At 39.0% G+C, this 16,012-nt stretch overlaps 1 protein-coding gene across 10 annotated transcripts in view; it reads left to right on the forward strand.

The window, feature by feature from the left end:
* LOC122042416 overlaps positions 1-16,012 on the forward strand; it is a 64,551-nt gene that overhangs the window by 28,787 nt on the left and 19,752 nt on the right. For 5 of the 10 annotated variants that reach the window (XR_006129213.1, XM_042602532.1, XM_042602529.1 and 2 more), the window contains 9 exons: positions 362-514; positions 628-693; positions 791-898; positions 996-1,079; positions 1,211-1,258; positions 1,654-1,728; positions 10,756-10,851; positions 10,952-11,032; positions 11,106-11,177. Coding sequence is in view for 5 of the 10 variants with exons in the window: in XM_042602532.1 (XP_042458466.1) it covers positions 362-514; positions 628-693; positions 791-898; positions 996-1,079; positions 1,211-1,258; positions 1,654-1,728; positions 10,756-10,851; positions 10,952-11,032; positions 11,106-11,177 (783 nt within the window). In the remaining 5 variants the exon portion in view is untranslated. Of the gene's footprint in view, positions 1-361; positions 515-627; positions 694-790; positions 899-995; positions 1,080-1,210; positions 1,259-1,440; positions 1,729-10,755; positions 10,878-10,951; positions 11,033-11,105; positions 11,178-16,012 lie in introns of those variants that run through there. The other 5 variants (XR_006129214.1, XR_006129215.1, XM_042602530.1 and 2 more) reach the window with 5 other exon arrangements.

The raw sequence follows: 16,012 nt of genomic DNA on the forward strand, positions 1-16,012 counted from the left end.
TAGATAAATAATGGCATTTAGATTTATATTTGTACGCGTCTGCTCAGGCACTTTTTGACAGTACACTAACTTCTAATTCCTTGAACTAACCAAATAATGAAAAAAGGAAAGAACATCAAATCATTGTAATACTGGTTTTAATAAGATTAATTATCTTGGTTGCTTTACTGATACTTCTCTCTATCACAATTGAACTCTGACAAAATAGTCTATCTGGAGCATGAGCATTTGTCAAGGTCATTTCTAGTTTTGCCTGTTGACATTGCATTATTAGTACATTGGTTTCTTCTATGGCAATTGCACTTTAGGTTCATGCTGGTATATCTAATTGATGTAAGATTGTTATCAAATGATTGACCAGGATGAACTTATTTGTGGCCCCAGGCCTTCAGAGCCTGCTTCTTCTACGAGCGAAAATAATAAAGATAATCAAGCTTCTGTGATGAAGGTTCCTGCATTATCTTTGTCACAAGCACAACAGAAAACATCCTTATTCTTTGCTCTATGCTTAAAGGTTTGTCTATGAAACCATATTTTATTGACATTGAAATTAGGAGCAGACTTTCTGTGTTTGAAGAACATCAACTAAAGTGTCCCTTCTGTGTGACACTTCTCTGCTTTATGTAGCAGAAACCAAGTCTTCTTCAATTTGTATTTGACATATATGGGAAGGCTCCAAAGGCTGTCAAGCAGGTATTTTGCTGCTCACTTGCCATGATTTTTTTTTTTAAAAATTGTATTGGGAAAGTTTAGATAGTTATTAGTAACAACAAACAGATGCTACATGCAGTCTATTCATCAACACATTCCAGTCATTGTAAAGAATCTTAGTACATATTCTCACCTATTGAAAATATTCTCTGATCCTCCAGAAGGAAGTAAAATTCTGATTGTTTTGGTATGTGAGTTTTCTGATGGATATTTGTTTCTATTATAAGTTGATAATGATTGTGCAATAACTTGTATCATTTTGATTGTATTGCCATTGAACCAAGGTCTTGGAAACTCTAACTGAAGAGGCAACACCTTCGTCTGAGTTAATTGCCACAGTCAAGCATCTTTATGAGACTAAACTGAAGGTTGTTTCTTCTCTGTTTTTTTCATTGCATCTGATTTTGTTTTATTGTCAAATATATGGGAGAATGGTGTAACAGTGGTTATTCGTTTGCTATGAGTTATTCTAACATTATTTCTTTTTTTTTTCTGTCAGGATGCGGTTATTCTCATTCCAATGCTGTCTTCTTTTTCAAAGGATGAGGTCTTATTACATTTTTTTTTTTGTGTTCATCAAAGAAAAAATATACCTCATTCCATTTTTCTTGACATTTTGTCAAGTTTACTTCTTGTTAGTATTGATAGCCAGCCTCTGAAATAATCTTTTATATTATGCCGTAGAAGAAGAAACCAATGGTTACATATAACTTTTCTATGTGACTCCAGGTTTATTAATGCTAGTGATGATTAATATATTTCATTAGGACCAGAAGGAGCTGCAGTATGTTCTACTTAGGTTTTTCTTTCATCTTCTTTACCAATTTTGGCATATGGTTTTTTATGAGGACCAATGTAGCTGAGATATGGTTGAAGATTTCATTCAAGAGAATGCACCTGTGATCTTATTGACTGATCTAACATTTGTGTTTTTGCACTTAGGTGTTGCCTATCTTTCCACGTCTAGTTGATCTTCCCTTGGAGAAATTTCAAGCTGCTTTAGCTCGCATTTTGCAGGTATATATTACTTTGTGATCTAAATATATACATGCATACGTACGTATGTACATACATACATATGTCTCTCTCTCTATATATGTTTATATGTGCACACACATAATTTTATGTGCTTATTTTAGTTCAAGCTAGAAGCATTTGGAGCCAAGATATCCTTCAAGTGGGTTAGTGTTAACACTTGAGGAACATTCTAACACTCCCTCTCATCTTGGGGCATAAATATTGATCCATTTCTATCTTGTAACACACAATAGAGTGTCCCCTATTTGTATAAAATAAGGCCAATGTCTGATAAGACTTGATGAATATAAAGAAATAATAGATATAATGATCGTGAAACTTGATGACATGATGCTATCAATTGATATTCAAAAGAGTTGATGATTTGTTTTGACAGATATATGATTTTACACATATGGGTTTGATAAAAATGCAATTTCATCTGATCTTTAGAGTCAGATCTTTTTTGCATAATGTCCTTTTTTAACTCCTCCCATAATAAATAAACCATAAGACACTAAGTTTGTTCAGAAAAGTGACAAATTGTAAAGGGTTAAAGAGAAAAATATTTAGATTTCAAAGAGATGATGTAGTAACAAGGTTTAAAGGATCATTACGCATTTTGGTTGATATGATATGATTTTGATATCATGCCATGCCAACACTTGGCACTTTTATGTTCCAAGATCAACTCCAAGGAGTTTTGGTTAGTAATCCCCTTCCACACATACCAGGATGAACTAAAATGAATTTCAATCTCATAATCTCTTTTCATTACCTTTGAAGAAAATATAACAAACATCTTAACTAATCATTGTACCTTACTAACATTAAAATGAATGAATTAAATGAGAGCATTAGCTCTCATAGCATTCTAGTGAGATCAACCAAATAAAATTTTCAAGGCCCAGATTAACTAATGCTCCTAGGATTGTTGGGGTTATTTTTTTCACATGTTATAAATATCTCAGTTAACTAAAAGGAACTGGATTTGAACTAGCACAATTGGAATTGAAAGAGTACAAATAGGATATCATCCTTTTTGATGCAGCTGTGCTTGTTCTGTGCCTTTTCCCATCTCCCTTTTAGTGTTTTATCTCCTCCCCATAATTGAGAAACAAAATCCAAAGAGAATCTTTCTTGTCTTGTTATCTCCTCCCCATAATTGAGAAACAAAATCCAAAGAGAATCTTTCTTGTCTTGTTATCTCCTCCCCATAATTGAGAAACAAAATCCAAAGAGAATCTTTCTTGTCTTGGCCTATATTGGATGAGACAACCTTGTCTTAGTTGGCACCATTGACTGTATTGGTATAGGTAACACAATGACATTTACTCATTTGTCTTTGCTGACAAGGTATTAATATCAGGTAGCAGCTGAATGATACAGATGTGTCAAACATTACTGCTTGAAACCTTGCTTAATAATGTTCTACTCTTCACTCAAGAGAGGATATTGGAAAGTGACATGAACTTTCCATCTCTTATTATTACCATGATCGATGAAATTGATACCAATGTTAAGTTCAGGTGATAATTAAAAAAATAAAAAAAAAGGAAAATGTAATTTCATATATGAGAGAACAAATAATATTTTGCTTTCAGATTGTTAATAACTTATAATATATAAATAAATTGTATAATTTTTAAATTAGATTCATGATATAAACTTATAATGTATTATCATAATATCAACAATATCATATTATTATCCTTACGTGGACAAAATTATACTATTATCATTTTTAGATTAATAAGATCTACCTAATTCCTTTGAGTATCTAGTTTAAACTTCTTCATCTATCTTTGTGAGGCAATTTATTTCTTGGGAAATATCATATTGGTCTTTGCTGATATTGATCTAACTCAGGTGATCAACATCAGTATCTTTCAATTTTGATAACCATAGAGTCTGCAGTCAATGGGCAGACTGAAAAGTATTGCAAATAAAAATGAGATTAGGCTTCCAAAATCTTGTGTGGGAAGATATTAGAAGACTGAATTGGGTTCCAACCATTTTACTTTGAGAAAAATAGAGAAAAATGTCGACTGTGACGTTGAGAGAAGAGAGACCTTGGGAAGAGACTAACAATAACCGTCTCATACGAATCACACACGATATCAAAAGATGAATGAAAAATGAAATTGACGTTGTAGAAGAATCAAGTAAGGTGAAAGACACTTTCCATGCATATGGTGAGGAGTAAACACTTTAAATTGTTATTGTATTATTTTCCTTTCACCTTTTTAAATATTTTTTTTTAATAACTTTTTCCCCTCAAGTCTATCCCCTCTCATGAGAACCTGTCACTTCTTTTTCTTTTTCTCTTGAAATCATAATACTGCTCTTTTTTACTGCCCAAATTGTCCCTATTATTATTTTCTTAATGTTATTGGCCCCCTTTACCTCTTTTGGGCTGTGAGCTCTAGTGGCCCAAGATCTAGTACAGGAGATTAGGGCATGTGTACGTATGGGTGAGGCTGCATGGGTGGGTTCTTAGTTGACATAAGGGGCCAGTGGGACTTACACTATGGCATAAACTTCCTTGTAGCTCTTGAGTCAGAGGTGGAACAATGGCAAAAGGGCATGCATGAAGATGGATGGCAGAGCGATTAAATTGCAAGGTTATTTGGGGAGAAGTTTCCTTCACCATCAAGAATGCTACAATGCCAATGATAGAGCATATTTAACCTTCATCATTTTTATTTTGCTTTTGATTAACCAATTAGCATAGATGCCAATTATTGAGATATACATAGAACATGAGAAAGAGAAGTGCTGGTGATGATTTAAGTTTAAGGACGTTGATAAGGGGATCCATTAAGTTGAACCAAGGGTGCAAAAACATGGAATTTCGTAAGGAGGTGACACAATGATGGAAAGATGTTAGCCAAGCAAAAAGTGGTTGTAGGTAAGGGAAGTATAACATAGAGAAGAGGGGAGGAGCAAAGGTCAAGCGGCATTCTGTCACTTCAATGATAAAAGTCACAGTCCTAAGGGGATTGATAAAAGAAAAACATAAACTGTAGATTAATCTAACTCTGATGGAGTTGAGAGATAGAAAATTGTATTATTGATAGTTAGGTTGTTAGTTTGATTGATTGTATAATTCACCATTAGTCAATATCCAATATAAGACTAAAATTATATTCGAACTGTTAACTTATAAACAAGATGGAAATTTGTTTGCAATAAGCTTCTTCTCCTTTAAGTTAGGGGCTCTATGACATTTTGATGATTAGGAATTCTTATAAGCCTTTGTTTTTAGAGTAACACAATTTTCTTTGATTAGGGTGCTAATTTTTGGTTCTGGCTTCCTAAGAAAGAATTTTTCCCTACAAATTATCTTTCTTTTGTTATAGTGCCAAGGGATTGGCTATTATTCTTTCATGGATTCATATAACTTGTTAGATTAGTCTTTTATCTCTACTGTTCTTCATGGCAGGATTTTTTTTTTCCTTTTTGGTTTAGAGGAAATTCTAGTGTCACCAAAATTAAAAGTTTGTGATCCCGTCTTAAATCGATCAGGGTTGGACTACCACCAGCTGGTTGGAATGCGAACCAAGTTGCCATGACCAGGAGGGAGAAGAAGGGTGTGCTGTCTTTGATATTGACCAGGTCGCGAAGCTTTCGAAAAAGAGGGTGATCTATCCCCGTCAGCGGAAGAGCCTGCGAAGAGTAAGAGCGAGGGGGTTAGAATGGAGATCGGGTTACCCAAGCCTTCCAGCGATGTCAAAAATGGGGAAGATAAATAGTAGTTGAGTAATGAAATGTGAGTGCTTGTAGTAATGAGTATCCTGTCTACCTTGGCCTATGAGGGCGGAACTTTTTATAGCATGAAGGAGTGATGTGTCACATCTGCGACTGTTAGAGGAGATGGTGCACTTCTGACAGGATGTCATGTCTTTGTAAGGAGGGTCTCCCATCATTATATCAAGGTGTGGAGATCTTGTGAGGATCACACTATGTCACACATACTATACGTGTTTGGATATCCACGTTTTGAGAACTCATGTATTCTGACAACCTACTGGGCCCACGTGCTCTTCTAGATAATTGGGTATGGGAGAGGCATAGGGTCGGAGTGGAGGTGAGTCGGAGCGTCTGAGCGGCAGAGTCGGTTCTCCATGAGATGGATACTTGGTTGAGGAGCTAAGCCCCTGAGTTGGTATGGGACCACCCGGTGGGTGGCAGGTCAGCTTGGCCGAACTGATTGGCAGTCGGCTGAATGACTAGCGGTCAGCTCAACAGGGCAGACTGGCGGGTCAGCTCAGTCAAGAAGATTGGCGGATTGGCTCGGCTAGGAAGATTGGGGGTCGGCCCTGGCGGGTCAGCTCTGCTCGGCCAGGAAGACTGACAGATCGACTCGACTCAGCTCGACTCGGCTGGATAAAGATAGTCCCATTGACCTCCCTTGACTTTTGACCTAACTTGGCATCCAATTGATCCTCGTTTATATTCATGGTAGCTTTCAACACTCTCCGTATCATAAGTCTTCCCTTCAAGTTTAGTCGAAGGAGGTGCTAGTTCGGCAAATCGCTCCCTACTAAGGAGAGGTTAGGAAGAGTCTAGCGGGAGCAGATCCCATGAATTGAGTGAGCCCGTGAGTTGAGTGGTTCCGACTAAGAGGCCCTTGGGAGAATTTTGATGGAGATGCTATTAGATTGTGCCATTAGTAACTTACTGGAAATTTGTTCTATTGTATTGGATTGAATTTTGCTTTTGATTGGACTTCGGCCATGTGAATTTGATGGGATTTTGTCGATCTGCTTCTTGGCAATTGGTGCTTGATTAGAATTTGATTTGCCAAGCTTAGCCAATTGAATTTTAATTGGAATTTCTATTAGCGAGCGATAAAGTAGGTGCTGAGCATGCGACTGAGTGAGTGCTGATCAGGAGACAAAGTGTGTGCCAAGTGAGCGATAGAGTGGGTGCCAAGCGAACGACGGGTCACGGGGCGCGTAGGGGCCACGCTTACGGGAAGGTTGTTAGGCGTATGATGACCACACTTATAACTCAGTTGAGAGATGCGAGAGTCTGGATTTTTGCTAATCGGAAGGTTGTTAGGCGCATGGGGACCACACTGATAATTCGGTCGAGAGACGCGAGAGTCTGGATTTTGTCGACTGGAAGGTCGTTGGACACATGGGGACCACGCTTATAACTCGATCACGAGACGCAAGAGTTTAAATTTTTGCAGACCAGAAGGTCGTTGGGCGTGTGAGGACTATACTTATAACTCGGTCGAGAGACATGCGAGTCTAGATTTTATCAACTGGAAGGTCGTTGGGCGCATGGGGACCACACTTATAACTTGGTCGTTGGGCGCATGGATTTTTGCTGAAAGGTCGTTGGGCGCGTGGGGACCACGTTTATAACTCGGTCGAGAGATGCGAGAGTCTACTGACTGGAAGGTCGTTGAGCACATGGGGACCACGTATATAACTTAGTCGAGAGACGTGAGAGTTTGGATTTTTGTTGACTGGAAGGTTGTTGGGCGCGTGGAGACCATGCTTATAACTCGGTCAAGAGACACGAGAGTCTGGACCACGCTTATAACTTGGTCGAGATATGCGAGAGTCTGGACCACACTTATAACTCGGTTGAGAGACCCGAGAGCTATCGACAGGAAGGTCATTAGACACGTGGGGACCACGCATATAACTCGATCAAAAGACACGAGAGTCTAGATTTTGCCGATCGGAATGTCGTTGGGCACATGGACGCCACACTTATAACTTGGTCGAGAGATGCAAGAGTGGATTTTTGCTCGGAAGGTCGTTGGGCTCGTGGGGACCACGCTTATAACTCGGTCGAGAGACGCGAGTCTTTGACACTTGATGAAGTGGCTTGAGTGACTTGGTTTATGTTTGTGGCAAAGCTGCAAAGAAGAGCAACAATTCATGTATGAGAGAGAATCATATGGGATTGAACTTGATGCATAACTTTGGGGTGATTCCACCACTCCCGACTTCCAAATGTCATCAAAGTCGAGAAGAATATAGAATAAGGTACCAGAATGCCGATTGGATTTTGTATGTGATTGGAACTTGATCAAGTTGAAGAAGTCGAATGCCGAGTGAAGCCGAATGAAGCCACTAAGCGGATTGATTTTTCCATTTGATTGACATTTATTATGCCAATGGTTTCGCTAATTAAAGCCGCCAAATGGTGTTTGCCAACTGCATGACGTTTCTCCAAATGGTTGATTGGCTGTTGGATATTGTCGATCGGAATTCCAATTGGCCGATTTGCACCTAATTGCTTTTTCCATTTGTACAAGTGTCGCTACCGAAATTGTCGAGCGTCGATTGGAATTTTCCAATTTTTGTAGAGGTTGATCGAGTGTCGATTGGAATTTTCTATTTTTTTTCGAGAGGGTTGCTGATCGGCAATTGGAGAATCTTTCCAATCAACTTGTGGGGCTGCCGAATGGAAAGCTTATGTTGCCGTTGGAAATTGATTAACTTGCTGATTGGATTTTGGCCATTAGAGCTGCTGGCCGACAAACTTGGTGCTGCCATTTTGGTGTCTTGGGTGACGCTCGCGCCAGAGTTGCTAATTGGGCATTTTGCCAATTGTCATTTTGCCAATTGAAACTACTGATTTGGAGACTTCATGGTCAAGTGGATTTGGCACTGATTGGAAATTGGTCCATTGGAATTGCCGATTGGAATTTTGCCAATTGGATGACTGATTGCAACTTCTTGATTGGACTGACCACTTGGTATTTGTGGATTGGTTTGGCCAATTGGAATATCTTGGCTGAGACAACCACAGGTTTGGCCGACGACATTTGTATTCCTTAGAACTGTTGATCGGCTTTAGCCACCTAGTGTTGTCGAGTCAAGCTTGCAAGGAGTTGTTGACCGGAACTTGCAAGGGAGATGTCGATTGAGTATCTGTCTTGATCCTCGACTCTTGAATTCTTCCGGAGTCGAGGAGAGACTAATAGAAAAACAAGATACCGACACAGTATCCAAAAAGTGAGGATCTTACAAGGACGAAGACACGTGAGCTTCTAGCGTAATGGTCGAACGAGAACGATGCCTAAGAAATTCCAATTTTTAGCTCCTGCACTGCGGTGGCGTTGTGCTTATTGAAATCCCCCGAGGTCATGGTGATGGTAGAGAATTTTTCGATGTCATCTATCTTCGCGTTTTAGATCAGACGTATGTTCTCACAAACGACGTCAAATTTGATCTAATATGAAATTAGTGAGGGTAAACTACCAGTGAGTTAGTTGGAATGCGGACCAAGTTGCCTGCTAAGAGTAAGAGAGCGAGGGAGGGGCTTAGAATGGAGACCGGGTTGCCCTGGTCTTCCACTCTGACGTTCAAGTTAGTCTCTGGTGATGTCAAAATGGGGAACATAAGAGCAATGAAATGTGAGTGCGTGAAGTAATGAGTATCTAGCCTATCTTGGCCCACGAGGGTAGGACTTTTTATAGCACGAAGGAGTGATATGTCACATCCGTGACTGTCAGACGAGATAGTGCACTTTTGACAAGATCTCATGTCTTGGTAAGGAGGGTGTCCCATCGCTATATCAAGGGGTTATATCACTCATATTTTGTACTATGTGATCTTGTGGGGATCACGTTGTCACACATACTATTCCACGCGTTCTGACAACTCATGTATTCTGAGAATCTAAGAGGAGCCCACGTGTTGTTCGGGATATTTGTGCCTGAGAGAGACATGGGGTAAAAGTGGAGGTGAGTCGAAGAGTCCGAACGGCAAAGCTAGTTGGACATGAGCTGGATACCTGATTGGGGAGCTGAGCCCCTAAATCGGTATGGGACCACCTAGTGGGTGGTATGTTAACTTGACTGGACTGACTAGTGGGGCGGTTGAATAATTGGCGGTCGGCTTGGCCAGGCAGACTGGCGGGTCGACTCGATCAGTTAGACTGGCGGGTCGACCCTGGGAGGTCAACTTTCACTGGGAAGACTGGAGGGTTGGCTCAACTCGGCCAAGAAGACTGGCGGGTCGACTCGACTCTGCTCGGCTCTACCAAGGAAACTGACGGGTCTGCTTGGCCGGATAGAGATGGCCCCATTGACCTCCCTTGACTTTTGACCCAACTTAGTATCCGATTTACCCTTGTTTGCATTCGTGATAGCTTTCAACACTTCCCGTGAGGTGGCAAACCACATAGCACATATGTGGTATGTGAGAGTGTATGTGGTCAAGATTAATTTTTTTAAAAATAATGGTTAGTTAAACATTAAAAATGACTAACATATATATCCGATAAAGCATATTAATCAATCATACTTAGTTTACATTAACAAGTGAATCTCAAATAAACAAGAGATAAGTAAGCACATATAATTCTCCATTTCTCATTGTAAGTAAACACATAACACAATAGAGCATACATAACAAGATAATGTATATCCAATTAACAAGCCATAATCAAAAACATAAAACCAAAGGATATAAAAGAACAACGTTAGAAGTGAAATTTGCAAAAAAATTCTAGCCTAATACTTCCACCTGTGAGCAGTCCACTTGAACTACTTTTTAAAATTCCTGTCTTACTGAGGTTGCATATTAAGTATAAGAAACTGTTCAGTGTCAAAACTGCCTAGGCACCCACCTAGGCAGCTTTTAAGAACAGTGGATGTCAAACTCTATAGTGGAGCTCTTTTTATTATAGTGCAATTATATTATTTTCTCATCTATCTCGATAATGGGATTCTTCTATTCTTTTATTCTATTGCTCATTCACTTTTGCAAACTTCTTTTCTAATATTAAAATGGAGATATTATCACACCGTCTTGTTCCCAATTGTTCCTTTGTTTGCACGTTTGCGTAAGTAATCTCTTTTTTCATTCTCGCTTCTCATAATTTCGTTAATCTTACACCTATCTTTTTTTTTTTTATCTCTATGCACATTCCTTTATTTTGAATGCAGTGTGTTGATTCAAACATTTAGAGAAAAAATGTAACATCTGGAAATCAACCACTAGCTGATATTTTTTAGATCTTGTATCAGTACTAACTTTGTTGGATTCTTAGGGATCTGCACATACTGGTCCTGCATTAACTCCTGCTGAAGTATTGATTGCAATTCACAATATTAATCATCAGAAAGATGGTGTTGCACTTAAGAAGGCTAGTTAAGCCGTTTCTCTTTACATGTATGATTCTAGAATACTGCCTTTTTTGAGATTAAAATTATTTCACACTTGGATACCTTGTTTGTTATCTTCAGATAACAGATGCTTGCACAGCATGTTTTGAGCAACGTATAGTTTTCACTCAGCATGTTCTAGAAAAATCATTGAATCATTTGGTATGCAGGAATAAAGCATTATTTTTTTTAGGTTTGATTTTAGAGTCTGCACTAATCAACAATTGTCTCTCAGGTTGAGCAAGTGCCCCTCCCTCTTCTTTTCATGAGAACTGTTATTCAAGCAATAGATGCCTTTCCATCTCTGGTAATTGTTAATGTATCTTCTGTTGTTTTACTTATTTGTTTCGCTCGACATTTGGAGTCCTAGCTCAAATGAAACAACCTAAAACTTTATCCCCTTATAGCTTTCAAAACATGTTGTACCTACCCTTCCTTTCCCTAACTTATTCGAATAAATCAACACCGATGCGGTGCATCTCAAATGCGTTCAATGAGAAAGCAGTAAACCAAAGTCCTTTCTAAAGCACTGAATCAACAGCGTGAAATAATATATATATATATATATAAGAGACCCGAATGTGCAACCCACCAAATTAAGGAATCCCAGACAACTAACCAACAATTACCTCATCGACTCAGAAAAGAAAACTCAATATCCCATCGGGTGCACTAACATAATCTAAAAAAGACAAGGCCATCGGGTGTGCACTACTTGGTACGAACTAGCTCATCCATCAAGACCCTCCATCTCCTCATTACCTGCACTATATGGATCTAGTGAGTCTAAAGACTCGGTAAGTTTAAATATTTTATAGCAAGAATTAAATATCCAATCACATGCTTATTTATATGTATTTTTAAGAAAAAAATCTTGAACATTTAAAATTTAAACCTTGCTAACATTTAGTCCCATTGACCTTCAAACTTTAATTAAAGAACATCAAACATTAACTTTCAACATTAAATATTTATGTGAGTTCATATCATTGAATGTGACACCTTTTTCCTCCACCTTTATTCGTTTGGCCAAACATTTACCCTAGTACTAGGTTTGGTAGTGTTTTCCGGTATCCTCTAAGCCGGGTTCCACAAGCTTTGGTATGGATTCCGGTATCCTCTAAACTAGATCCTTACCATGGTGGCAAAAGGCGATTCGCTCACCCCAGCGCCCCCGTCAATCAGTCCCATAGTACTAGGTTTGATAGTGTTGTCCTGTATTCTCTAAGCCGGGTTCCACATGCCTTGGGTAAGAATTATGGTATCCTTAAGCTGGATCCCACACCCCATTTTCCTTTGATTTGATAAAGAATTTTTGGTATCCTCTAAGCCGGACTCCTTTATCTGTCATAAACAAATCACATTATTCTTCATTTGATTGCATGGTATAATCAAAGAAATGCAAGGCAGATTGAGAAACTTATTGATGTAGCATAGGCAATATTAAGCTAAGAAATAAGAATTTCTATCAGCTACCAGTACAAGATTGGGCTTTTATTTATTTGAATCTATTTCCATTACTTCATGACTTTAACTTCAAACCATACAAAGCGTGCATATGGAAAGCCAAAATAGAAAAGCAAAAAAAAAAAAACCGTGTATAGTCCATACAAAACGTATATAACATCAAAGAAATGCAAAGCATGTTATAGTCTACTGGACGTCAGTCCAAAGGCTACACATTTGATTTCCAGCCTCAAAACTCCAGGGAGAAAACGAACAAATGTGAGAACGAGAAGCTCGACGGAGATTTATGAATGTTTCGAAATCTCCGAAAGCAGAATATGTATTGGCAAAGAGAAATGGTTATCCAGCGATAGAGTCGAACTCAATGATAGTAGAATGGAAATTAAAGAAGATTAAGGATGGATTCAACCTCAAATCATCGCAATCATTGCAGAAATAAAATACAAGTGAAATCATCAACGCTTGCAGAAATAAAACAGCAACGAAATTGCCAACAGTTGCAGAAATAAAACAACAACGAAATCGCCACAATTGCTGAAATAAAACAACAATGAAATCGCCACAATTGCATAAATAAACAATGATGAGATCACCACAATTGCATAAATAAACATATGTACTATGATCTATATAGTGCAGAAAATAAGGGTTGAAATCTGGCCTTAGTGTTTTGCTTGCGAAAAGGTATCTAGCGAGACGTAGGGGAACGATGTGAGGCGATCTGACAATGTTCTTCTTCAAGGGCTACTAAGGGTTGGGGGGAAGGGGGCGGCGACACCAATATGAGGGAAACCTAAAATTCTTTCTTAAATGAATATATTTAAAAAGGGTAGGGAAGACAAGTTTGCTAACATATTGGACCGGGTCCGTTAATTTGTTACTTAGCATATTAATTATCTAGACCCTTTATCATAAATATATTTATGATATATAAAATCAATTAAATAACCTAAAAACTTACGTGACTTGTTTTTTTTCACTATAATTCCTCTCCCCTTAAATTTCGTCCTCGAAATTTTAAAACTTATCGAATAGCTCTAGGTAACGACTCTTTATGTCTCGGTTTCCCTAGTGGCCTCCTCGTCAGAGTGATTCAGCAATTTGACTTTGACCATCTTGATCGTCTTGTTCCACATCTTCCTCTCCTGTCTGTTAAGATCTACGTAGACTTCTCCTTGTAGGACAAGTTTGGTGTAAGCTACAATGGCTCGTAATTTAGTACATGTGAAGGGTTCGACATGTACTCCCTTAGCATCGACACGTGAAACACATTGTGCACCCTTGCAAGTTTCGACGGTAGAGCCACTCTGTATGCCAACATCCCCACTCGGTCTAGGATCTCGAATGACCCAATGAACCTCGGACTGAGTTTGCCTCTACTCCCAAATCGCATAACACCCTTCATGGGTGCTATTTTCACGAAGACATGGTCACCAACTACAAACTCAAGCTCTCTTCTCCTTTTATTTGCATAACTCTTTTGCCTACCTTGAGCAGTCTTCATCCGATCATGGATTTTGACTACTACTGCTGCCGTTTGCTGGACTATTTTTGGGCCCATCTCTATACTTTTCCCTATTTCGTCCCAATGGATAGGAGATCTACATTTCCTCCCATATAAGGCTTCGTATGGAGTCATACCTATTGTCGATCGAAAACTGTTGTTATAGGTAAACTCTCTAAGCAGTATCTTCTTCTCCCAACTTCCAAGATAGTCTATCACGGACGCTCGAAGTAGATCCTCTAAAACCTGTATCACCCTTTCGAACTGGCCGTCTGTCTGGGGTGAAACGCAGTACTGAATAATAACTTCGTCCCTATGGAAGAATGGAGACTCTTCTAGAAAGATAAAGTAAATCGTAGATCTCTATTTGACACTATAGAGACTGAAATGTCATGCAATCTGACTACCTCTCTGTATACTGCATCATGGAGAATGTTGTCTTCACTGGCAGGAAATGTGTAGACTTGGTGAGATGGTCAACTATCACCCATATAGCATTAGATTCTCTCTCTGTCTGTTGTAGTCCAACTACAAAGTCCATCGTGATATTCTCTCACTTCCACTCGGGAATAGGAAGTGACTTAAGCATCCCCCTGGTCTTTGGTGTTCTGCCTTAGCCTACTGACATGTTAGATATTCAGATACAAAATGTACAATATCTCGTTTCATACCCGGCCACCAATACAAGTGCGGTAGATCATGGTACATCTTTGTACTCCCTGGATTAATGGAATATGGGGTGGAATGAGCCTCAGTCATCACATAAACTCACAAGGTGTTCGATCCTGGCACCCAGAGATGACCTTGGAACTTGACGATACCATTCTCAACTGTATAAAGTGCATGCCCCTTGGCCTCGTCTTGCTGCCTCCACTTCTACAGTTGTTCAACGGAGACCTTCTCATCTCGAATAGGTCTCTTAGAGTAGTCTGGATTGTCACGAAGCGCTGCCCTTCGCACAAATCTCTAATCCAAGCCTCTGTATTTCTGTTTGTAGAGGTTACTGTACTACCAACTATGCTACAACCGCTGTCTTTCAACTCAGAGCATCTGCAACGACATTAGCTTTTCTCGGGTGGTAGTTAATCTCACAATCATAGTCCTTTACAAGCTCTAACTAGCGCTTCTGCCTCATGTTCATCTCTTTCTGCGTGAAGAAGTACTTGAAACTCTTGTGATTGGTGAATATCTTGCACTTCTCACCCTAGAAGTAGTGTCTCCAGATTTTCAAGGCAAAAACCACTACCGCTAACTCTAGGCCATGAGTCAGGTAGTTTTTCTCATGCAACTTCAACTGTCTGGATGCATAAGCAATAACTCTCTCATGCTACATCAAAACTGCGCCCAAACCCAGCTTAAAAGCATTAGTAAACAACATAAAGTCCCCTTGCCCTAAGGGGATAGCTAGGATAGCTAATATTGGTACAGTTGTAAGTACTGGCTTTAATTCGTCGAAGCTCCTCTGATAGTTTGCTCCCCACTTGTACCTAGCATTCTTTTTCGTCAATGTTGGTATTGCAATACTCGAAAATCCCTTGATGAATTTCCGATAATAACCAGCTAAACCTAAGAAATTGCGAATCTCGGATGCATTCCTAAGTGTTGTAATAAAAGAGTTTAAAGATTCATCTATTTCCAGTCGAATTACATATGTTTATATAGCCATACAACCCTAAGAATCAACTTATTAACAAAAGATAAAAAGACCTATCTACCCTTGCTTCTCACAACACTCCCCCTCAAGTTGAACATATATATCAAACATGTTCAACTTGCTAAGAGAAGAGTTGAACACAGCTTGGGGTATAGCTTTTGTAAACATATCAGCAAGTTGGTCCTCAGACTTAACATAAGGTAGACATAGCTCTCCAGAATCAAGTCTCTCCCGAATAAAGTGACGATCAATCTCAATGTGTTTAGTCCGGTCATGTTGTACCGGATTATTTGCAATATTGATTGCTGCCTTGTTGTCACAATACAGCCTGAGAGGTAATTCATCCTTTAATCCCATGTCTGTCAACAGAAAACTCAACCACAACATCTTAATGTGTTTAGTTTTAGGAGCATGCATGTACTAACTTACTACACTATCAAGAATATCACTTTAGAGGACTAATCATGATTCAGATTTCTGTTGGGAAAAATATCCAGAAAAGAAACCTGAAAAATTT

The sequence above is a fragment of the Zingiber officinale genome, chromosome 2A, assembly GCF_018446385.1.
Source record: "Zingiber officinale cultivar Zhangliang chromosome 2A, Zo_v1.1, whole genome shotgun sequence".
Taxonomy (NCBI): domain Eukaryota; kingdom Viridiplantae; phylum Streptophyta; class Magnoliopsida; order Zingiberales; family Zingiberaceae; genus Zingiber; species Zingiber officinale.